This window comes from Ascaphus truei, chromosome 3, assembly GCF_040206685.1.
Source record: "Ascaphus truei isolate aAscTru1 chromosome 3, aAscTru1.hap1, whole genome shotgun sequence".
In the NCBI taxonomy this organism is placed as follows: Eukaryota; Metazoa; Chordata; class Amphibia; order Anura; family Ascaphidae; genus Ascaphus; species Ascaphus truei.
In genome coordinates, this window is record NC_134485.1 from 220,333,209 (window position 1) to 220,357,958 (window position 24,750).

Here is a 24,750-nt window from a genome sequence, read left to right on the forward strand (position 1 = left end):
ATCTTGGATGAGGCTGAAGCAGGACGGACATCCACCGGCGGGGCACAGAAAGGAAGTGGCGGGGCCGGCGGCCGCCCTACACTGCCAGTAGATCCGGCGGTGACACCTCCCAATTGCGGGCAGCAGAGAGGACGACACGAGCATCCCTAGTAGCAGCAGCTCGTTGCTCAGGGGTCACCACTCCAGGGCCATAATAAAGAAGATGAGTGTTCCCGAGGGTGGCGGGAGGAGCTGAACTGCACATTGCAGTGATACAGTGGGGGGAGATGAGAGAGAAGGTTAGAGGAGGGACACGGACAGATCAAGAGTGAGAACAAGAAGGACAAGGAAGGTGAGATGCGAGAAAGGAAGGGGGACGTGATCACATATACAGGGTAGGAGAGAGGGGAGAAGAGGGGGAGTCAGACGGAGGAGAGAAGTAAGCAAGTTTAGAAAGGAGTGTCGGTAGAGAGGGACGAGCGTGAAAGTAGGTAGGGGGAGAAAGCAAGTGACGAGGTCAAGGAGGCAGAGACGACAGGGTTAGGAGGTTAGCAGAGGGAGAAGGTAAGTGAAGGCAGGTGGAAAGGTAGGTTAGAAGTCACGGGTTGACACTAGAGGGGAAATGCAAGTTAGGATAGAAAAGTAGGTAGGGAAGAAGGAGTTACGGGATTTGCAGCGGGGTGGTACACGTGGGGGGAGGGAAGTGGACAGAGCATGAGGGGCTTAGACGATGGCAATAGAAGATAGGGAGGCAAGTAGGGGAAGTAGGGAAGGGAGTAGGGAACAGGAGGTAGATAGAGAAGGTAGACAGGCTAAGGAAAAGAGTTAAGTAACATAGATAGGGTCAGGGGGTTGCCAGGAAGTGGGAGTCGGGGGGACGAGAGGTTACATTGAGTAAAGCATTTAAGAGAGGGGGGCAAACGAATAAGGGATGGTAACCACACACCCTCTTCCTCGAGGGAGCCCGGATCAGAGGATACAGGTGCAGTAAGCCGGCCCTTCCAATTGGTGTCGTTTGGGGGGGACAATGAGACATACGAGGGCCCAGGGCCGTAGGAGAGAGAATAGTCTACAGCAGGGCATAGCTGAGGGGTTAGTCCATAGAGGCCCCCACAGTCAGAAGAGGCAGCGTGCCCCGAGTACGGGAGTTTTAGAGAGAGAGTATGGGCTTAGTGCAGCTTAAAGTTGACGTTTTCCGTTGTTGTATGAGGACTATTTTCAGAGCGGGGACGGGCGTTGGAGTTCGAGCCCGCCCTGATTTCCACATGATCTCCATGTCGGGACCTACCTGGACAACATCCAAGGTCCCCGGCAAAGCGCCCTGGGAGGGTTGGGCAGCATGGGAGGGGGGGGGGGGGCACCAAGAGGGAGCGCGTCAGTTCTCCCCAGCCGTTTGCCCAGGGGCTAGGATCACAGGACCGCGGTACTGGTACCAAGGTCAAGTGACCACTGTTCTAAAAACTGTTTTTATGTTTGTCTACATGTCACCCTCCCCCCCCTACTTGTGTCAACCCCCCTTTGCCGCTGGTTATAGACCCCACAGATCTGGAGGGGGAGCGGAGAGAGGTCGGACGACGTCAGACACCAATGGTGAGAGGAGTCCAACTGGGACACAGCGGGATAAGCAGAGTAACCACACCAAACAGTCCAGATGAGTAACGATATAGTAATGATTTCACACAATGTTTAAGGGTTCAATAGCCCTACAAAGCGTAGAATTGCTTTCAGGGAGTATAACCGTCACAAAGCCGACATCATTTTCTTACAAGAAACACATTTTTCACGCTTAAACCACCCAAAATTCCTGGATAAAAGTTAAAGAACATACTATTTAGCATCCGCTGATGTCAAAAAAAGGGGAGTGGCAATTATTACACACAACAGACTGGCTCTCACTATAGACAAACAACATGCTGACTCAGAAGGCAGGTTCCTTATCCTGACGGGCACAGTACAAGGCCAACCAGTTACATTAGCGTCCATATACGCTCCGTGTGAGCAAAACACTATATTTTTCGAACAGTTCTTTAGTAAGCTACACAAAATTGCGCAGGGAAGTATCTTCCTCGCGGGAGACCTAAACCGCACCTTAGACCCTGACTTGGACAGATGCACACAACTTAATACGGCCAACAGACAGGACCTACTAACCATACGTAATGGTCTCCATGACTGTCAGTTGACAGATGTATGGAGAGAACAACACCCAGTCGTACGAGAATACACGTTTTACTCGCACCCCCACGACAGATACAGCCGAATAGACTACATCCTAGTGTCAAACAGAGTGGTCCCAGTGGTCGGCCACACAGAGATTCACGAAATCTCGTGGTCCGACCACGCACCTATAGAGCTGAGGTGCACTCTGGTAGGGCTAGACAGACCCGGAGCAAACTGGAAGCTTAACGAGCTTCTTGTCAAAGCCCCCGCTACTGAACGAGAGATAAGGGAACGGATACAGGATTTCTTTAGAGACAACAAAGGTAGCGTTCAGTCGCAAGCCACACTCTGGGAAGCCCATAAGGCTACTCTTAGGGGAATTCTCATGAACATAGCTGGTAAGCGGAAAAGAGAGAAAGTGTCCAAAATAAAGGCGCTGCAGGCGAAGTTAACACTCCTCACTGCACAGCACTCCATTAATAAGAACCAGACCACATGGCAAGAATTGTTAGATACCAAGGCGGCCCTTAATCTAGTGTTATCCTCCCAGGCCGAAAAGGAGTTGGCATGGTCCAAGCACAGATTTTACGAAAAAGCCAACAAGCCAGATACCCTACTAGCCAACAAGCTCCGAAAGAAGCTTCCAAATTTTAGGATAAAGGCCATCAAAACACAGCAGGGGGACCTTACCTCCGACCCGAGACAGATAGTGGAAGCATTCAGAAAATACTATGCTACACTATATGACGGGGATAAGGTTAATCACAACCAAAAAACAGCGGAGACCCTGGGGAGGTTCCTAGCTGAAGCAAAACTCCCGACCCTGGGCAGGGATGAGAGGGAGGCCCTACAGGGTGATTTCACCCTGGAAGAGATAACAGAGGTAATTAAGTCCCTCAAACCAGCCAAGGCCCCAGGTCCTGATGGCTTCTCCAATTTATATTATAAAAAATTCTGTAAGATCCTGGCCCCTCAGCTACTGAAATTATTTAATGGGATCCTGGGTGGGGAGCCCTTCCCGACCCAGATACTCCAGGCGACTATCTCAGTGATCCACAAACCCGGCAAGGACCCGGCAGACTACAAGAGCTACCGGCCAATCTCCCTGATTAATTCGGATATAAACATTTTCTCCAAATTAATAGCAAACAGGGTGGGTAGTGTCCTTCCCGGGCTGATTCATCCGGATCAAGTAGGCTTTATCGCAGGCAGACAGGCAGCAGATAACACCAGACGGATTATAGACTTGATAGATCTGGCGAAAAAGAAAAATATACCGTCAATGGTGTTGAGCCTGGACGCCGAAAAGGCATTCGATCGCATTGATTGGTCATACCTACGAGAGACGCTGGGGGCATTCGGGTTTGGGGGCCGCCTCCTAGAGGCGATACTAGCCCTATATGTAGGACCCTCAGCGAGAGTAAGACACCAAGGATTCCCATCAGAACTATTTAATATACGAGCGGGACCCGACATGGTTGCCCGCTGTCTCCATTACTATTCGCCCTATGTATTGAACCCCTAGCAGCCCATATTAGGCTATGTCCCAATATAACAGGAATTCAAACGGGGGAGCAGCACCACAAGGCTGCGTTATACGCAGACGATGTGATCTTAACTATCTCTAAGCCGCTAACATCCCTGCCCAATGTCTTTGAGATCTTGGGAACCTTTAGTATGATCTCAGGGTTTAAAATCAACCAAGCCAAGTCTGAGGCGCTCAATATCAATTTGTCTAAACCTACGGAAAAACTATTAGAACTTAACTTTAATTTTAAGTGGCAGTCCTCCGCAATCAAATATTTAGGGGTATATCTCACCAGGGACTACAATACTCTATATAAAGCAAATTTCCCTAAAATGATGAAGAAGCTGAAGGAGGATCTCAGGGCTTGGGGGGGCTATGGGATATCATGGTTCGGCAGGATTAATAGTGTAAAGATGAACTTACTGCCCAAGATGCTATATCTGTTTCAAGCCCTCCCAATTTCGTTAGTTAAGTCTGAGATTCAAGCGCTTCAAGCTCACATCATCCAATTTATTTGGAATAAAAAACACCCACGAATCGCGAAAAGCCTACTGACAAAACCAGTAGCAAAAGGAGGACTGGCGGTACCTTGCTTGATGGCGTATTACAAAGCGGCACAATTAGCCCAAATCATTCAGTGGCACGCGGACCCCACAAAGAGACGATGGACAAAATTAGAGCGAGAATGTTGCGCACCGGTGGCGCTACATGACTTGATCTGGCTACCAAAAAAATGCAAAAAAAGCATCGGGACGCTGCTCTGTGCAGTGGCGAACTCACTAGCGGTCTGGGAGACTTCCAAATTTTAAGCCAACCTAACATCACCACAAACACTAATGACCCCCCTATGGGGTAATCCGGATTTTGCTCCGGGGCTGGCGGGCGATAAATTCCTTAAATGGACGCAAGCAGGGTACAATCACTTGAAGGACCTGGAGGGCACAAAATCTATCAAGACGTTCGATTGGCTTAAAGAGGAATCAAACTTACCAAATTCTGAATTATTTAGATTCCTCCAGGTCAGGGCATTCTATAACAAATTCCCCGTTCGTCCCGCACGAACTAATTTCGAGTAGCTGTGTTCGCGTCCAACGGACACCAGGGGACTGACATCTCGGATGTACAGGGAGGTAGTCTGTCCGACCACGGGAGACAGTCCCAGACTGAGATACATGCGACAGTGGGAAACAGAGCTAGGGGACAATTTAGAGGACGAGGAATGGGACCACATATTGCAAGCAGCCGCAAAAAGCTCAATATGTGTCACGTTGAAGGAGAATGCATATAAAGTCCTCATGCGGTGGTACCATACCCCTGCTAAACTAGCTAAATTTGTCAGGGGATACTCCCCGCTCTGCCCAAAACAGTGCGGAGAGATCGCTGACCTTAAACATATGCTGTGGTCTTGCCCGAGAGTGGTCCCGATTTGGGAAGCTATCAGGGACTGGTTGCAAGGGATTCTCGAGTTAAAGATCCCCCTGGACCCGTGGCTGTTCCTTGTGGGCAGGCGGCCCCAGGACATGTCTAGAACGACACACAAATTGGTCATGCACTTCGCGACCGCCACCCGGTGCGAGATCGCAGCATTCTGGAAGCAGAAAGAGATCCCAATCATCCCCAAAATTAGGAATCGAATTTGGCTCGTCTGCCAGATGGAACAGTTGACGAGTTGGGTCAACGACTCTGGCACTAAATTTCTAAAAGTATGGGACCCATGGCTAGCCCAGACCAACATCCCAGGGGTGGACGCCGCCACAATCTTGCATTAATAACATCAAATGCGTTCTCCTTGGACGGGACAGACTGGACGCCGACATAGTGACATTCTAGGTAGAGCCACCAGCACTTACATTGATCGGTATGATCAGTGGATTCAAGAAGTAGTCGCCGTAGGTAGAGCGGACCCACCTCCAGCACCTTGCAAGATCTCCCCCTCCCTTCCTCCCCCCACCCTCTGTGTCCTCCCCCCAGTCCCATGAGTCGTGTATGTCTTGTCTTGATTTCCTTTATGTTGTACGTCTGATGTTGTCATCATTGATTGCTGTTAAAAATGGATTATCTGTAATATATGCCAATGGGAGGTGAGTCTGTATAACCGATATCCACAAATAAAAATTGAAATTTGAAAAAAAAAAAAAATGGGCAGCAAGAACCTGGTACTTTTATCATTAGAACAGAACTTTTAAATTTTGAAGGTTTTTTTGTATTTTTTCATTTTTACTTTTTCACTTTTTTAATATTTTGTGTTATTAAATTGCTAGTTGTTCAAACCTATAGAGGTATTTTAATTTAGTTACAAATAGTGAATTAGTCCATATTGTATTGCATTTTTTAGTCTTTATCCATGTGTATCAGTTTTGTAACTAGTCACCCCACCAAGCACTTTATATGATTAGCTCAACTGGTTCTTATATACTAATTAGTTATATATAGAGACACTACTTCATTCCTTTGTTTGTTTTGTTATATATATATATATATATATATATATATATATATATATATATATATATATATATATATATATATATATAATCACTCTCAGTGACGAAACGCATTGGAATGTGGTGACGCCATCACGCAGCTACACAGGGACGCTGTTACACTCAGAGGAACTTGAAGTACAGATTTCAGCTCTCTATCTGGATATACGCTGTAATTGTACACTTTGCGACAGAGCGAGGCTTAACACGGAGGTGCATTGAGCACAGGATATTACTCTGCATCTCAGGAAGAGGCATACACCGGAATTTTACCTATGAGGTCTGACATGGAGAAAATTACCATCTCTCCGTAAGATTTGGCAAACAGCTGGGTCTCATTACATCACAGGAGGTATTTCTTCTAGGAGTGAGCACTGTTTTACAGCGGAATCAGACTGCACGTTGAGAGGATTTACTCCGTGCACCATCAGGTCTGTCTACAATACACCTATTTACTTCTGAGAAGGGTCATTCTCGAATTGGTGACTATTGTTCTCTAGCTGTAAGCTAATACACAGACTACAATTACTCTTATATGCTCCAGTGGTTACCTCCTCCTTACCATCAATTGCCTCCTCGCTCACAAGTTCCTCATATATGTCACTTGCATATTGCTGCTAACCATTTCATTTTATTTTTTGTCAATATTGCTTTTTAAACACACCAGTTTTGCATGGCCTTGAGACTATTCTGGTTATTAATAAATTCCAATTTATATTATTCGTTATACGGAACTGGCGCTTCTTTCTTTTTTGGTTTGTAGTTTATTATGGTCATGCTTGACCATTTAGAAGCATTGCCTCTTCCGTACAGACTGTTCCTATGCTAACATCAATATTTCATCTACATATTTAATATTAACTGCACTTCACCTTCACCTTTTAAACATTTATAACTTTTTGCACATCACGGTTATTTCTATCACAAACTAGCGCTACTATTGTTTTTTGTGTGTGTATAAATAATATTGAACTTACTTATCAAGGTTCCAACTTACAAAGCAGTGCTAAGATATACAGAGTTTCATCATTATTGTTACAACTTATACATAATACCTGTGTAAAATAACATAAAATGCCTTCCATTGTCAAGGTTACATTTTTTTGCTACATTGCATTACTTGTTTACTTTAAGTTGCAGTTTGGACTATTTATTATATTCCAATATTTGTACTTGATATGGTTTCATGTGTAACATTTCTCCTGTTATTTTAATTTGATTAATGGGACCCCACATAAGGAAAATGTGTTATTTGTTAAAATTTGCATTTTTTTAAAATTGAATAGAAATAATGTTAATCTTTTAATATATACTTCAGTCCAGTAATGTTTCTCACCTTTCTGTGAGGTTCATTGCTCTCACTTCAACATATACATTTGTCTTTAATTTTATTCCAGTTGGCGGAATAATAAGAGGTCTTGTGTAATTCTCATCCTGTAATGAAAAAGCACACTATAATATGACCAATAACCATTTTCACACTGATGAGACCCAGAAGGTTGAACAAAGTATCTGGCAGGGCCAAAGTCACAAGTTCCACTGCCCCGTGCTAGCACTGACTGTACTGCCCCCCGCGCCCCCCTGTGACAGGGTGAAGTCAGGTACTGGTTATTATGCCTGGCAAACATACACCTGAGTCCTGCATCCAGCAATCAGAAGGTTAACCCAGGAGAAAAAGCTGGGCAATCAGGAAGTAAGCAGACACCTGACAACAAGCATGATGAGATATAAGGAAGTCTTTGATGGTAATCAGGTGGCTGTCTCTGAGCTATCCTAGACAAACTGCTATGCAGATGGATTCATAACTATATCTCTAAAATCACAGTAAGAACTGTTCATATTGTTTTCTGACTGTTTGATATATGTTAACGGTTTGGTAAATAAATTTGCCAGTCAGCCTGATACTGTAGATAGGCTTGCAGTGTTAGTAAGTTCTCCCAATGTGGAGCAGGATTTATTTTGCTATGTTTTGTTTATGCCTTGAAGGGACAGTGTGCCCACATGTTTAGTTATGCTGTGGAGAAATAAAGACACTCAAGATTTTCTTTAACCTGAAACTACACGTGTGGACTATTGCCTGATCTCGGCTACAAGCCGTCCTGCCACACCCACCCCCTTCCCTTCCCAGCTGACAAAACCAATGGGTGGAGCAAGAGGGCACCACACCGCAGAATAGACGGAGAAACTCCACAAAGCACATGGGGGTGGCGGACCACAAGACCAAGTCTTCCACCATTCCCCCAGCACCCTCAGTAGCATGCTGCAGCTGCATGCTCTACCATAGTATGCCAGGGAGCAGCTATTGACATTTACTTTTGCCGCCTCCCAGAAACTGCCACCCCTGGTAACTGGGCACAAACTGAAAAAGATTCATGTTACGGTGGATAACAAGCAAAAAGTGACGCATTGGATGCTCATTTGCATGTCAGTGCTAAAAATCTCTGGCTGCAATGGAAGCACTGACTGTATGGTTTCAGATTATAGGGTGAGGTTGGTTTGGGCACTTGGGACATGTAAATGTGCTCATAAGTGTTCTTAATTCATGACTAGAATATGTAAAACAAAGGTCCAACTACAATATATGTGAATATTTTTAAGATGAAAACTCATTTGCAAAAACATTGTATTTAATAAAATTTTATTTGGAATATATCATATACATCAACATGCAACATTTCATTTGTGTTATATTTTGTCATGTTTAAATACTGTAGATTATAAATAATGGATTACTTTTGTCTGCACTACAACGAACATGAATCATGTTTTATTAGTAAAATGTAAATAAATCCATGTTTTCCTTGATGTAATAAACTCATAGGGAGATATGCTCTTAAATCAGGGCAAAAGGACAGTGCTCCATCAGTCCCACTGTAAAGAATCTCCCAATTTTAAACCCAACAAACAATGATTCAATTTCTCTTCTCCATAAAACTTCTATTTTTATTGACTAAGTAAAAGGAATGCATTTCATATTCCCTGGTAACTATATGTTTTCCAAAAGCAGCAGTCTTCGGGGTAGATCCTTAGAAGGTCTGTTAATGTCAATTTAACGTATTCCTATCTTTAACGCATATCCCCAAAGGTGCCTTGTGAGATGTCCTGGCCTTTTCCTTAAAAATAACGGATCAATACATTTTAACGGATTTTTGGCTTACTCATTTGCAAATCATGTGGTAATGAGCAGTTTACCTAACTACAGAGATCCTCACACCTCCGTTAATGTTCGCACATGGTAATAATGCTACAATATTTAGCACCTTCCAAAAGCTGCCCTTACTCACATCCAGACTCTGAAGAGCAATGTGTTATTTCTTGAAATAGCCTAAAAGCAATATAATGAGTATACGACTAACCCTTTTATTACAAAAAGTTGCACGTATATTACGGATCATAAATGTCTGAAACACATCATAAACCATATTATGATTTTTAGGGATTAAAGTGATATGTTTGTGTGAACTAAAATGGTATATAATGTAATAATGACTGTATAAACTATGGATGTACAACAATGTATATCAATACACACCTCAACAGTATGAATTCCTATTTCATTTTTATTAATGCACAATTAAAGTAAATTAAGGATGTCCTTCCTTCATGTTTTTAAATTGTACATTAATCTAAATTAAATATTTATTAATATTGTTGAGTTATGTATGGATATAAATTATTGTATATCCATATTTTATACATAATTACATTATATACAGTATAATTAAGTGAAGAAATTAATAAGTGCAAAATGATAAATTTCTCAATATTATAACAAGATTTGCTAACACACGACAATCTCTATTAACAGCGCTGTTTTAATAATGCGCCATAAGGTTTAACCAATGCGCATGTGCAGTGTATTGGAAAAAGAGTCTCAGCATTACATCCCTGTTCCTAAAGGTAAGTAAGAATGGTGGTTTTGCTAACGGACTTTATTTAATGCATATGATTCGCTTTGAGGATCCCCGTTAAATGGAGGAAAAATAAAATTTGTTTCCTATGTAGCCGTGTCCCCTCTTACCTCCAGTGCCCGGAAGGGGGACGGCAACGGTGTATGGGAGCGGTTGAGCTCTGTGGCGTACCCGGCAAGCGGGGGCCACCATCTTGTAGTTCGCTCATGCGCAATCGCATGCGCCCGCACGCCCAGCCCTGAAGAGGCACCCCAACCGGACGCCTACAGCCGAGTAGGTCCAGCGTCTATCATATGAGTCCTAGTGGAAGGGATATACGCCTCAGCATTGCTGGAAACTGGGTAACACGTGACCGTCATTTATCGCCCCTTCTATGACTCGCACCTCAAACACCTGCCCATGCAGTCGGAAAAGAAGATGAAACTATGGGGCCTCAGCAAGGAAGACTATTTCATTGATGGTGTGGTTCATGTATGGTTGGACATACCACAACTGAACACCAACAAGACCCACCCCATGGAAGTGGAGGCTTTAGTATGTCCCGTCCCGGGAGCACCTACGCTCCACCATCATATTGGGAGTCAACGCAGATATGGTGCAGGCTCTAATCCAAGCTTATCTGTAAGAGGCGGGTGAATTACCCCTATGTTTCCTATGGATCCACCCAGTCTTCAAAGAGGAGTGCTACAGGATCTCCACCCAAGATGGATTCAACCAACTCTTCAATCAAGAGAAGGGGTTTACCGAGATTCCACCAGGGTGAGTGAAACGCATGGATGTGGTGCCCAGCTATCTCGCATGTGTCGATGCCGACTGCTATTTCTCCCTAGAGTACACCGATTGGTACCAGAACTGAAGGAGTGAAAGTCTGCCTTTCCAAATAGCTTCAAAGTGGCGTTACAGAACGTTTCGCCTCACCTCATACTGTTTGAGGTCGGTCAAGCACTGTACAGTGGAATCCCTGGCCCATGTGAATGCTGCTACCATGCAAAAAGAGCCGGCTGGACAACAGTTTGACTTTGGGGAATCGACCCTGCCCATAGACTGGATGAAGCGGTTACGTATCAAATGGGAGAAGTGCCGGGAAGTATTCTCCACCAGTGAGATGGATGTGGGTAGCAGCAAGAACTCCCAACATACGATCTGGCTGAATGACGCCACGCCATTCCAGGAGCGTTCCAGATACATCGCTGCAGGAGATGTAGAGGATGTGAGACGTCCTGGAGGAGATGTAGATGGTGGCATTGTAACAGAGTCCCATAGCCTCTATTCCTCCCCGATCATGGTAGTACGTAAAAAGAATGGGTAAGTCAGCCTGTGTGTAGACTACCGGACCCTGAACCATCGTACAGTACCAGGTCAGTACACTTTGCCAGGGATAGAAGAAATCCTTAGTGCCCTATCAGGAAGCCAGTGGTTCAGATTGCTGAACCTGATATCTGGGTACTATAAGGTACCTACTCCGAAGACCTGGAGAAGACGGCATTTGTCTGTCCCCTCTGGTTCTATCAGTTCATCTGGATGCCCCAAGGCATTTGTGGTGCACCCACAACCTTCCAAAGGCTAATGGAGAAGACCATTTGGGATATGAATCCCTGGGAATACCTAGTCTACCTGGATGATATCATCGTGTTCAGTAAGACTCTAGAAGAGCACGAAGAGTCCTCCTGAAAGTACTGTACTATACAGACTGGGTAAAAAAGGTCTGAAGATATCCCTGGACAAATGCCGGTTCTGCCACACGTCAGTCACCTACGTGAGTCAGTTAGTGTCCGTCGACAGAGTGGCTACCGACTCTGCTAAGGTTGCATCTGTGGTGAACTGGCTCAGACCTGAAACCGTGATGGATCTACGGTCCTTCCTGAGATTATGCAGATATTACCGCCGTTTCGTAAAAAGGCTACTCTAGCAAAGACAAGGTCCTCAATAACTCCTGAAGATCTACCCATTGGAAACTCGGCAGAAGGCCGCATCCCCACGGATACCCTTGGAGACAAGTGTAGGTCCGCCTCCGAAAAGGCATTCATTGGGGTCAAGAAAAGACTCATGGAATAACCCATCTTGGCTTATGCCGACCCTAAGAAGCCGTATATTCTGCACGTGGATGCCAGTTTCAATGGGCTAGGAGCTGTACTGCATCAAAATTACCCTGCTGGTTTCTGCCCAGTGGCGTATGTGAGCCAAAGCTTGACACCATCTGAGCAGAACTACCCAGTCCACAAACTGGAGTTCCTCCCACTCAAATGGGTGGTAGTCAACAAGCTCCACGATTACTTATACGGAGTTTCCTTTGAGGTCCGAACAGACAACTACCCACTCACCTATATTCTGACTTACGCCAAATTGGACGCCACCGTCACAGTCACAGGTGGCTAGCAGCACTGCCAAACTATCAATTCACCCTCAAGTACAAACCGGGGCCCTTAAACATTGGTGCCGATGACCTGTCCCGCAGACCGGTATTGAGTACCACGCCAGACGACAGCCCGTGGGAAGAAATCCCTGGGATTCAGGCAATGTGCTCGACTGCGGCCATAGTAGAAGACAAGGTGGCATTCTCTGAGCTGAATAGCTGACTTGCTGGGATGCCAGTCCAAGGCACTCCCTGCTGCCTACTGCCACCCCAAAGGCATGTATGTGACCCAAAACACTATTATGCGATGGAAAAAATTGATAAAACACCAAATATGTGATTCGGTGGCTAGAATTATACGCCAGGCCATCCAACAAAACAAACCCTCATTGGTGAAGCGGGCTCCCACCGACACAGTCACCGTTATAATGTGGGAAAGGGACAAATTCCACATAGAGCAGTGTCCCTTCAACAGAATTGTCCCCTATAACAACCACCCAGACAGGAGCCAGTTAGTTTTACCCAGAAGCCGGCAGTACCATGTCCTAGAGTCCCTGCACGATGACCACGAACACCTGGGTGTAGATAAGACTTTTGAACTAGTGAGAGACCACTTCTTTTGGTACAAAAGCGAGAGTCAGTAAAGCGCCATTGTCGGAAATGCCTGTGGTGTAACCAGCGGAAGACATTGCCCACATGTGTAACCCCAATGGGCCATCTTAAGAGCTCTGGTCACATGGACCTAGTCTGCATGGACTTTCTATGTATAGAGGCAGACTCAAAGGGCATCGTGAACATTCTGGTGGTGACCGGTCACTACACCCGGTACGCCCAAGCATTTCTGACGAAAGATCAGAAAGCTCTTACAGTTGCCAAAGAACTATGGGAGAAGTATTTCATGCACTCCGATCAAGGGAGAGATTTCGAGAGCAATCTAATCAAGAAACGCCTCAACTTGCTCAACATCCAGAACTTTCGGACCACTCCATGCCATCAAAAGGGAGACGCTCTGCCGGACTGGTTTAACTGAACCCTGCTTGACATGCTAGGCACCATATAGGGCTCACAGAAAGCCGAATGGAGCAAGCACATCAAATTGCTAGTGCATGCGTACAACTGCACCCCGCATGAATCCAAGGGATTGTAAGGAATCCGTTCCTGCGTATTTGAGCATGACTATTGCTCTTCCAGAATGTTTCTCTGCTACAACCAACCAACAATCACTCTGGGACTAGTGCTGAATACCGGGCACCTGATTTGTGCCCCTCGGACGTTTCTGCTCTGGGCTCTCCTGTTCTTGCACTGCTCTGGATTTCCAAATCATTCTGTGACGCTTTCTGCACCTCTAGGATTGCAATACCAACGTTCTCATGTTTAAAGATGGTACTCGCCAATGAACTACTGGAATTTGGCCCACTACCCGCCTAAGACACTTCAGAAGCAATTCTATGTCACCCAGATCCCTGATTGATTCTGCTCATCTGGAGGCCTCGCCTAGGGGGGGTGTTGTGTACTGTGAGGAATCCGTTCCTGGGTTTGGAGGGAGCTCACTCTTGCAGAGCTGGTGTGCTCTCAAACAAACCTCACCTTACTATTGCAAGTACTTTCACCTGTGTTGATGCTGGGTCCTGGCTCCCCCGGAAGCTGAGCGTGACTTCGAGGCGGGGACCGGTGGGAGAGAGGCCTGGTCTCGCAGAGAGGGAGGTTCCACATGGTAGAAAGGCCTTCGGAAGCTGGGTAGAGCTGGGGCACCAGACGCCTCACACCACCCCAAAGGTGTGTGTGTTGTATTTTGTATTCTTTGTGGGGGATGGTATTGTATTTTGTGTGTGGGGTGGGGGGGATTGTATTTTGTGTGTGGGGGTGATTGTATTTTGTGTGGGGGAGTATTGTATTTTCTGTGTGTGGGGGGTATTGTATTTTGTGTGTATAGGGGTGTATTGTATTTTGTGTGAGTGTGGGGTATTGTATTTTGCGTGTGGGGGAATATTGTATTTTGTGTATGGGGGGTATTGTATTGTGTTTGGAGGCTATTGCATTGTATTTTGAGTTGAGAGTATTGTATTGAATTTTGGGAGAGCGAGGTATTGTATTTTGTGTGGGGGAGATTATTATGGTGGGGGGATTGTATGTGTTTCAGGGAGATTGTGTGTGGGGGAGATTGAGGGAGAGGGAGGTAATTAAGGGATAACGAAGGGAAAGTGTGTGAGTGGAGATAGGGGGTGGAAGAGGCTGGTGGGGGAGGGAGTGAAGAAGAGAGGGGTGGATGAGAAATATATGGGGATAGAGGGGGCCCGAGAGGAGGTACAAGAGGGGGTGGTTTACAAGGCTGCCGATATCGGGATGGGGGGTAAAACATTAGTCCTGGGCCCCAGGAAATTTGTCTGCGGCCCTGCCAATAAGTAGCCTAAGATCTTTTCTTTTTCAGTATTTAGAGAACCCGGGGTATCTAAGGGAAATACCCCTATGTTCCTCCATAGAATGTCTGTAATTTACTGTAAACTAACCATTAAATACTGTACTGAGTGCACAATAAAATATTTTCTTGAAACACTTACACTGTTCAACTACTTTTCTATTAACAAATTACAGCTATTGATTTAAGAAAAAGTGATTAAGCATAAATGGTTATAAAACTGACTAATATTTATGATACAACCCCAATATGTTCCCGGAAAAATAGAAATTACTTAATCACTTACCACAAACAGTTGGAGAGAGAGAGTACTGATGAAACTGCCATTATTAGCATTGATTGCTATGGAATTACCAGTGCTGCAATTAGGATTAAATACAATTAATGATTGTTCAAAATTGATCTGTATAACTGTGGATGTATTACTTAATGTTAACTTTGAGTCACTTTTTAATTTCGGCATTATGGAACCTCTAGTTTAAAACTTGTGCTATCTCCTTATCACCTTGGAATTTTTTTTTCATGCCCCTGGAATAACATTTGATTGAAGGTTCTTTGGTCAGGGATTTACTGTAAATTCCTTAGTCTTCTATTAACAGATCTTTATAAATAAAATATGGAGCTATATTTTTATATTGTCTTTTGGAGGATATGTGTAATTATTATGTAAATGTATGTTCAGCCATGAAACGTACTAAGTAATGGAAGTTTAAAGTAACCTTATTTTCATTTCACATCTATAAGTGTGTCATTGGAACAAGTGGCCCCTGTAATGCCTAGTTCTGTGAATCAAGGTGCTTGTGTAATGAATTGTGTGAATATTATTATTTAAAGATTGAATTGTAGCAGTCTGTTGCTTTACACAGCATATAATATTATTTCCCATTTTCATTAATGTTTATGTTGGGTGAGCTTATCATAAAGTTGTCTTCCAAAGTCAGGGGAGCGTAGGAGCACCATGGGAAAAAAATATACACAAAATACAGTAGTGTAAAATAGTTTGGACTGTAATTTGAGTAAATCAGCAGCTAGCCGAGCGCCTACAGTATTCACATTTTCAAAATCACAAAACAGGAATATAGACTCTGGATCTCTTCATTAAAGCAGATCCCAATGAACAGAGGTTAATCTCAATTTCTTTTTATAAATCCTTAATATAAAAAACCCTTAAGATTTTGTGCTTACAAAATACACATTCTTTGGATTCCAGAGACAGAGGAGAACGCGAGTTCCGTGTTACCAGGCGGTGGATACCAGAAATAACACAAGGAACCAGAGTGTGCGACGCCGACACTGAGGCATGTAGAGGTGGTGAAGTGTGCAAAATTCAGTTCGTGAGGGAGATTCCACTCCGGTTTTATTTATATGCGCCCGAAGAATGTGTATTTGTAAGCACAAAATCTTAAGGGTTTTTTTATATTGGGATTTATAAAAATAATTGTGTACCCGTACCCTATTGTGCCTTTATTCTTCTTCTCTCAGATTATCTCTATTCATTGGGATGTCCTGTTATGAACAAATCCTGATTCTATATTTCAGTTTGTGATTTCATAAATGTGAGTAAGCACTCTGCAAGCTGCTGATTTACTAAAATTATGGATCCAAACAATTTTGCACTATTTTGTGTATGTGGTTTTCTCATGGTGCTGTCCTATGCTCCACTGACTTTGAAAGACAACTTTATGCATCTAGGGACTTGTAAAACTGTCCCTAATTTAACGGTTTGAGTGTAGGTCTCCTCTTTATTTATTTTTTCTTCACTGTGTCACGCACTGGATATAAAATTATATATACAGTATATATATATATATATATATATATATATATATATATATATATATATATATATATATATACTGTGTGCGTGTGTATGTATGTATATATATATATATATATATACTGTATATATATAATCAAAAAATAAATAGATGATACCGTTCTGTGGCTAACGATATGCTTTTATTTGTGCGAGCTTTCGAGATACACTGATCTCTTCTTCCGGCGATGTTACAATGAATGAAGCAAGCAAAAGCTATTCTATAAACAGTGTCTATTGGAATGTTATCTGTGCTGGTCCTTCCCCCGGTGTGGATGTGTTTTATGGCTGGAGGTGTCAAAAGGTTCCTGAAAGCAAGTGATGAAAGAGAGTGTATGTGTATCAGTGTGAATTAACATGAATGGAGAGCCCACAGTATATACAGTGCTTTACAAAAGGTGTGTGTGGAGTGGGAGCGGATATAAATGGTGTGGGTGGGTGTGGAAATGAGAGAGTTAGTAGCATAACTAAAACTGTGTGTGGATACTATGTGGTCCCTATTGGTGTATAGGGATGGAAAAACAAGGAGTATAAGTATGTGTGAGAGACAGCTGTGTGTGCATACATATAGCACAGTATGTACAGACATGGCCTATAGCACTCAAGGGAAGAGAGTTCACTTGTGTCAGTAATGACTCATAAAATTTCGATCTCTGTTTAGGACACTGCTAAGTGTACAAGAGAATGAACCTGCACCGCCACAGCATCACACGCGGAACAAGAGACAGTCCTGTTGGCGAACATTTCTCTGACTCTGGCCATAAGATGAGGGATGCCATACTCAAAGGTAATCTTAAAACACCGAAAGAGAGACGGTTGCATGAATACAAATTTATGCAACTTTGCGGGACACTTAGCAGTGGCCTAAACAGAGATCGAAATTTTATGAGTCATTACTGACACAAGTGAACTTTCTTCCCATGAGCGCTATAGGCCATGTCTGTACACACTCTACGCGTTTCGCTACGTGGATCACGTCGGCTTCGTCAGGAGTGTCTGACACTCCTGACGAAGCCGACGTGATCCACGTAGGGAAACGCGTAGAGTGGGAGTCTTCTGTTGCTGAGCTGTCTGGAGAGGAGTCATTGAAGGCCAGCCCCCACCAAACCGACGAAACCGGATCTGACGTCAGACGCTGAGCCGTGCGACGACGCAGTGGAGAAGAGGCAGAGACAGCCGAGTTTCGAGAGTTGCGGGATGGTGAGCCAGCTGGCTGCTGATACCCTCCGATACACTTATTAAGTGTGACATGCCCGTTTTTATCTTTCATATTGTGAGTGTAATATTTTTCACTTAGATAAAACATTTTATATTTTGGTTGATCTGCGCTATGCCAGTTTGTTCTTTCTCTTGCATTTTGGGCTATTTCCTCCTTGATGACAACTACATCACATACCCACCACTGACTATTAGTCAACCCCGCTGTTTTGACTCTTACATCTTGTAAGTAGTCATTTCAAAAGAGTCAAGATTGTGAAACCTCCTATTTTAACCCATTGCCATTCTGCTGCACTTAGATTTGTTTGTTTCTTCCCCATGCTCCCCCTGGATTTCGTGTCTACTACTATTACCTTTGGGGACGAGTGAAGACTACCCCACCCAGTGGGTCAGAGCAGGGGGTGAAACTGTATATACGTGAATTTATTTATTTCTGTTTTTTTCACTCATTTAAAGTATATTATATAGTACACTAATTAAGTGTTCAACCCCTTCATCTGTTTGCGCCTATTTTCACTTTATCACTACACTAAAGCTTAGTGTATCACAACATATTTTAACTAGACTGTTCCAGACAGAACATCGGCTCCTATATGATCACAAAGAATCAAAGCATGTTGCTTGTTAGAAAGCAATATTAATGTAAGGTTGTAAAAAATGAATATACTTACACATCCAGCCTGGTGTTGTTTATAAGATATTCTAATGGGTAAGTGCAGGAATATAAATACTTTAGTTCGGAATTATAAGTGATGACACCAATGCTTTGATCTTTTGATTTGATTATTCCACTGATGTTAACAGTTTCGATTGTGGAGAAGTCCTGAAAAATCCCTTCACCTGGAGCGCTGCTAATCTAAAGTTTTTGACACAAAAATACAATAATTACACAATAGCACACAGTACATGCAGTTGTTAATCTTAAAATGCCCTAGGCATTTTGAACGTAAAAAATGTATATTGTTAATTATTACAGATTTAAATATTGCAAATGTAATTTGCCGAATATTATACAAAAGGGAAGGGGAATCTTTTTGACAGATATACAGATGTAGCCAAACTCATGGTCGTGTCAGCAGCGACATTGCTCCAGCGGTCCATGCTTCCGGATCAGATACCCCGCTACATTCATTGTTCAGGGCCAGGGCAACCGTGGTCGAGTTCTGCCTGAGACATCAAGTCAGGTTACATCTGTATCTAAACTTCTGTCCTATAAATTGGACATTTACAGTACATACCATAAGTACTAAATGTCATTAAAATATAGACAAACAGTAACTTGCACTCTTTTACTGCACAATAATTTTAAAAAGTCCTATCAAACTGTATAAACAATGTAATGTTCCCTCATTTCCACAAACCTCTGATTGTGACTCCACTTCACTCCACTATATATGTTTTATCCAATGTTATAGTGAACTTGTGAAAATAAATTGACTTTCTTTGTATAGCCCTTTATGGATATTTCAAACAGTACAAATAATGATATACTGTTTATAGGACCCTCTCAATTATATGTCCATAGTTTTGTTAAGAAAGTGCCAGGCTTGACATCAAAAATTATTTCTGGTGCCTTTTAACCTAGGGAATGTTAGTTTTTTTGCTCATGTGCTGATTGTAAGATTTATTCCCCCACCTGGAGCGACACATTTTAATGCCATTAAGTAGAATGATATATAAACTCTAAAGTTGAGCTCATAAAAAGTAAATACTCAGATGAATACACATGCCAAATTTAGCATATAAGTAAAACAGCAAATACCATTTGTATTTGATCAAATGTTATTATTAAAAAGCAAACTTGATGTTAGCGATTTTAACTTTGATTACTTGCTAAGAACAATAATGCAATAGCATCTTATTTTTCTAACACAGGATTTGTTATCATATGACTTATTTAACTAATTTATTTAAATGTAAAATTGTACAAATTATTCCATTATTTTACTTATGGGTTTGTAAAGCGCCAACATATTCTGCAGTGCGGTACAATGGAGGGTATAGAGTTATGTATATTACATAAACAGAATGACATAACAAATATGAGAAACAAGAGCAAACAGATACAAAAGGTAATGAGGGCCCTGCTAGTGAGAATTTACAATATAGAGCGAATATCGCTCAAGTAATCAGAGAAACACAATCTATGTAGGACGCCAGGTTGATTCTTCATGATTGGACTCTAGGAGGGTGTCATCTGGATGCGATGAGCATAGGAATTAACCCTTTAATTACAAAAAGTTGCATGATGAAGATGCAGTAAATCATGCATTAGACATTGAAGCGACGGTAAAGTGATATTGTGCAATTACAGGTTCAATAATGTCTACTCGATCAGTAGGAACCATAAAGGAAGTAGTCACCTTAGTGCAAGGTTCAGGAAAATTCCATATCACTACATTCCTTTTATTATTTCTTACTAATAGCAAGAAGAAATAGGTAAATGTATGCTGCACACTCACTTACAATGAAAGTGAAGTGATGATAACACTTAGTAATTAACTTTTATTTGTGATATATATATACAGTATATTAAAATTATGTCAGAATTTTTAATAAAAACAATCATAGTGAATATCAAATATATACAGGCATACCCCGCATTAACGTACGCAATGGGACCGGAGCATGTATGTAAAGCGAAAATGTACTTAAAGTGAAGCACTACCTTTTTTCCACTTATCGATGCATGTACTGTACTGCAATCGTCATATACGTGCATAACTGATGTAAATAATGCATTTGTAACAGCCTCTATAGTCTCCCTGCTTGTGCACAGCTTCGGTACAGGTAGGGAGCCGGTATTGCTGTTCAGGACGTGCTGACAGGCGCACGCGTGAGCTGCCGTTTGCCTATTGGGCGATATGTCCTTACTCGTGAGTGTACTTAAAGTGAGTGTCCTTAAACCGGGGTATGCCTGTACAGTGAATAACACGGATTAAAAGTGTGATAACACCAAGGGCAGTTAGTCTAAATGTAGTGTCTTATTATAAGTACACTAGAGTAAATAGTGTGTGTATATAGCAATCCAGTATATTCTTCTTATACTCCCTCATGTCCCGCTTCTCTATTCTGTCTGGATACTGATTAGCCCTATATTTTCATTTAATTCTGTTTTTTTTTGTGTTTGTTTAAAACTTTTATACCTGAAGTTTTAACCTGCATCATGTTATTGTTAATTCTTATTACGTCTACTCCTTTTTAACTTCATCCCTAAGTAGCATAACCTCCGGCCGCTACTTTTCTGTTGGGCCTCCACAGTGTATGTCCTAGTAAGTACAGGCAATGTAAGGGGTTAGATTCTCTCATGCAGGCATAGCTTGTTGTTGCAGCCTAGATACACTGGCTGTATCCAGGGGCGGGCCTAGCAACAACCACCCCTATGTCATCCTGGGGAAGGATACTGGTTGGGTCATATGCAAATGTATGATGCCTATCAGTATCAGACCTGCCCTGTTATGGGGCAGGGTTACAAGCCCAACTCCCAGGGTACATACTGGCACTCTCCCAGAAGTCCCTCCCCCCTGTGGAGTGGACATCTTCCCTATATCCCACTAGAAGGGAACATAGATGGGCCTCAAGCCTTAAGGTAACCTTCCAGCGAATGAGGACTGCTGTGAGTTCTGGGACCATGAATAAACATCCATTGAATCTTCTAAGCTTGTGTGATTCACTGCCTTTTAATAAGAGAGGTGTCAGCATGGACCATCCTGCAGACACAGGATTCTCGCTGACTGGAAGCACTGCCAACCAAGAATAAACACCCTGAAAGTCTGTCCTGATTCTCCCCACACCATCGCGGAGCAATTCAGTGCCCTCCTGTTGCCTCACATGTATGCACAGCACTAAGAAACATACAGGTAGTGACCAAATCTCACAGAGGGTGGCGATAATGGTGCTACAAATGGAGGCACTGCTGAGATTCATCTCATCAGGACAGGTTTTCACAGTAGAAGCAAACCATAGAAAGCAAGCACACTATCAGTCTCATTACTAAGGATGGAGGGGGCCAGGTGTAGCTCTAGGGGTCCAACCTCCCCACCAGGGAGATGCAGCCTGCGCTACCCTAAAGGATGTCCTGTGATGGAGCAACAAGCTACAGGTCCTGGTTCTTAGTCATCCTGCGGACTGGCATATAGGGCATCTGGAGGGGGTGTCTTGATTGCCTGGGGCTCACAAACCCCTGAAAGAGACTATAGTGTCAGGGTTCAGCGGGGTGACAATAAAGCATGTATGGATAGTGTCCGAGGGAGGTGGACCTTGGTGCTCGGTTGCCAGAACCTCCGTTTGAAGAGTTCACGTCATGCTAGTAGCAGCTTCAAATACAGAATATCACCGTAAACTGGGACTGACTGTCAGCGTGCACAGTGTTTTAAAAGGGGGAAGTTGCCGAGAAGTACTATGATGAGTTGGGGCTGGTGGAGGAATTTCCCAGGGTTGTGCCGGTCGGTGCTGTCCCAACAGACCCCAGAGCAAGGCCGATTTCTGCTGCACCATTGCTGTGGCGAGAAATCTTAAGGCTAGAGGCCGTGGCCTCCGAAGTTTTTCCGGGACTGTGGACACTTCTATCGCTCTACCTGGGGAGACCCCCATAGGTTTCCCATTCAGAGTCTTTAGACTGCTCAATCTGTCCCGACCTCCCCCATTAACACCAGCCCTAGTGCACAACCCATGAACCCTCGACCCTTATCCCTGGCGAATAACGTGGCCCAAAGCAGTAATGTGAACAATGAATAACATGTCTGTTATGTCTGTACTGTCGGTGGGAAAGGCCTTGCATTTGTGGGATTAAGGGTTAGAGAAGAATAGCACATCAGGGGCCCTGACCTCTACAGCTCCAAAGATGGAGGAGGGTTTGGAAGCACCTTTATGGGAATGGTCTTTGTTTTGGGTGCTGCCTGGTACGGCAAGAGAACGTGGCCTTATAAAGTTTAGTAGGGCTGAGAGGTACTAGCCATGAGGTTCAGAAAAATGGCGTTTGAGTATCGCTATCTCCTCGAGAACCTCATGAGGAGCGCTGAAGAACACAGGATAGATTGGGTTAAAGAGGCTATCCTAGAGGACCCGGCCCACTACTACTGAGGTAGCCTATGTAACACCCATATTAGACCCAGGGTTCTCCAATAAGGGAGGTACCGGTTATGTGGGGTTGCTATATGTTTATTGTTAATGCATTGAAATGTATTAAATGTTATTTTAATGCACATGTGTTATGTTCAAATACAGAGTTGTTGGTACAGTATGATGATGTTGCACATACTGTATTCCTCAACGCAGACATGAGAGTTTCACCAATGGGTGAATGTAGCATAGCTTCCGGCAGCTACTCTTCTGTTGGGCCCCCACAGTGTATGTCCTGATAAGTACAGGCAATATGAGGGGTTAGATTCTCTCATGCAGGCCTAGCTTGTTGTTACAGCCTGGATACACTGGCTGTATCCAGGGGCGGGCCTAGCAACAACCTGAGAGTGTCAGCCTAGGGGAGGATACTGTTTGGGTCATATGCAAATGTATGATGCCTATCAGTATAAGACCTGCCCTGCTATGGGGCAGGGTTACAAGCCCAACCCCTGGTATATACTGGCACTCTCCCAGAAGTCTGGGGTCTCTTCCCTCCACCTGTGGAGTGGACAACATCTACCCTGTATCCCACTAGGGGATACAGGAAGAGCACCAGAAGGGTACCTAGATGGGCCTATAGCCTTAAGGTAATCTTCCAGGGAATGAGGACTGCTGTGAGTTCTGGGACCATGAATAAACATCCATTGAACCATATAAATTTGTGTGATTCACAGCCTTGTGATAAGAGAAGTGTCAGCCACCATAGACCATCCTGCAGACACAGGATCCTCGCAGACGGGAAGAGCTGCCAACCGAGAATAAGCACCCTGAAAGCCTGTCCTGATTCTCCCCACACCATCGCAGTGCAACCTAGAGCCCTCCTGTTGCATCACATGTATGTACAGCATTAGGAAACATACAGGTAGCTACCAAATCTCACAGAAGGTGGGGTAAAGGTGTTACATCTATAATGTCTTTTCTACCTGAAAATCCAATCAAATATATGTTACAAATAAATATTTCAAACCAATGTACTGTATGTTAAATCCGGAAAGTGCTAACAATCAGAACATACACTGATGCTAAATATACATTTTGAAACATTGCATTTTACTAACAGCTAGAATGGAGTCTTAGGGAAACATGGGAGAAATACAGGGAATCTGTTGCACATCCTTTAAATGAAAATGTATGCAAATAATGTGGTTCATTAGAAAGAACTCAGGCACCCTTAAGTGAGACTAAGATGTGAGAGCCTGTATCAGAATACCACATTTCCAAATGTCACACATTTGCTGCCAAACAGTAATGCCAAATGGAGGGGAGGCCTGCGCAATACAGAGGACACTCACTTTTTGTAATGAGATCCAGGATGAAAAGCGCTGCCATGGTATTGTTCTGGCTACAGAACCAGGGGAGCCAGATATATAAAAAATCCAGGTACGTAACTCAAACTGTGACCTTTTACAAAACCAACACCTCCCAAAAAGTGCAAAACCCTGAGGGAAGGAGGGTCAGGTCTTTCCCAGGGAGTGGCCAACACACACCGGCAGCATCTAAGGTCTGCAATACCACACGACTGTGCGCACGGGGCGCGTGATCAGTTATATGTGCCTCTATGAGGCTGTCTTTTGAGCGCGCTACCATGTGCGCACATCGGAGCTCAAAAGCGCGCAAAATATGAGGAGACAAATTTAACTGTTTTCTCACACGATGGCCGGGTCACATGAGCGGTTTGCCCAATGACTGAACCAGCTCTGTGACATCACAGACACGCCCCTGACACGCCTCCTCATTGCGTATACCCAGGCCACAAATCGCTGCA

At 43.6% G+C, this 24,750-nt stretch overlaps 1 protein-coding gene across 1 annotated transcript in view; it reads right to left on the reverse strand.

Moving 5' to 3' along the window:
* LOC142491019 (zona pellucida-like domain-containing protein 1) overlaps positions 1 to 24,750 on the reverse strand; it is a 154,920-nt gene that overhangs the window by 119,201 nt on the left and 10,969 nt on the right. The window contains exons 4-6 of the mRNA XM_075593358.1: positions 18,536 to 18,720; positions 15,117 to 15,189; positions 7,487 to 7,584 (exon numbers count right to left, since the gene is read on the reverse strand). Coding sequence (XP_075449473.1) covers positions 7,487 to 7,584; positions 15,117 to 15,189; positions 18,536 to 18,720 — 356 coding nt within the window. The remainder of the gene's footprint in view (positions 1 to 7,486; positions 7,585 to 15,116; positions 15,190 to 18,535; positions 18,721 to 24,750) is intronic.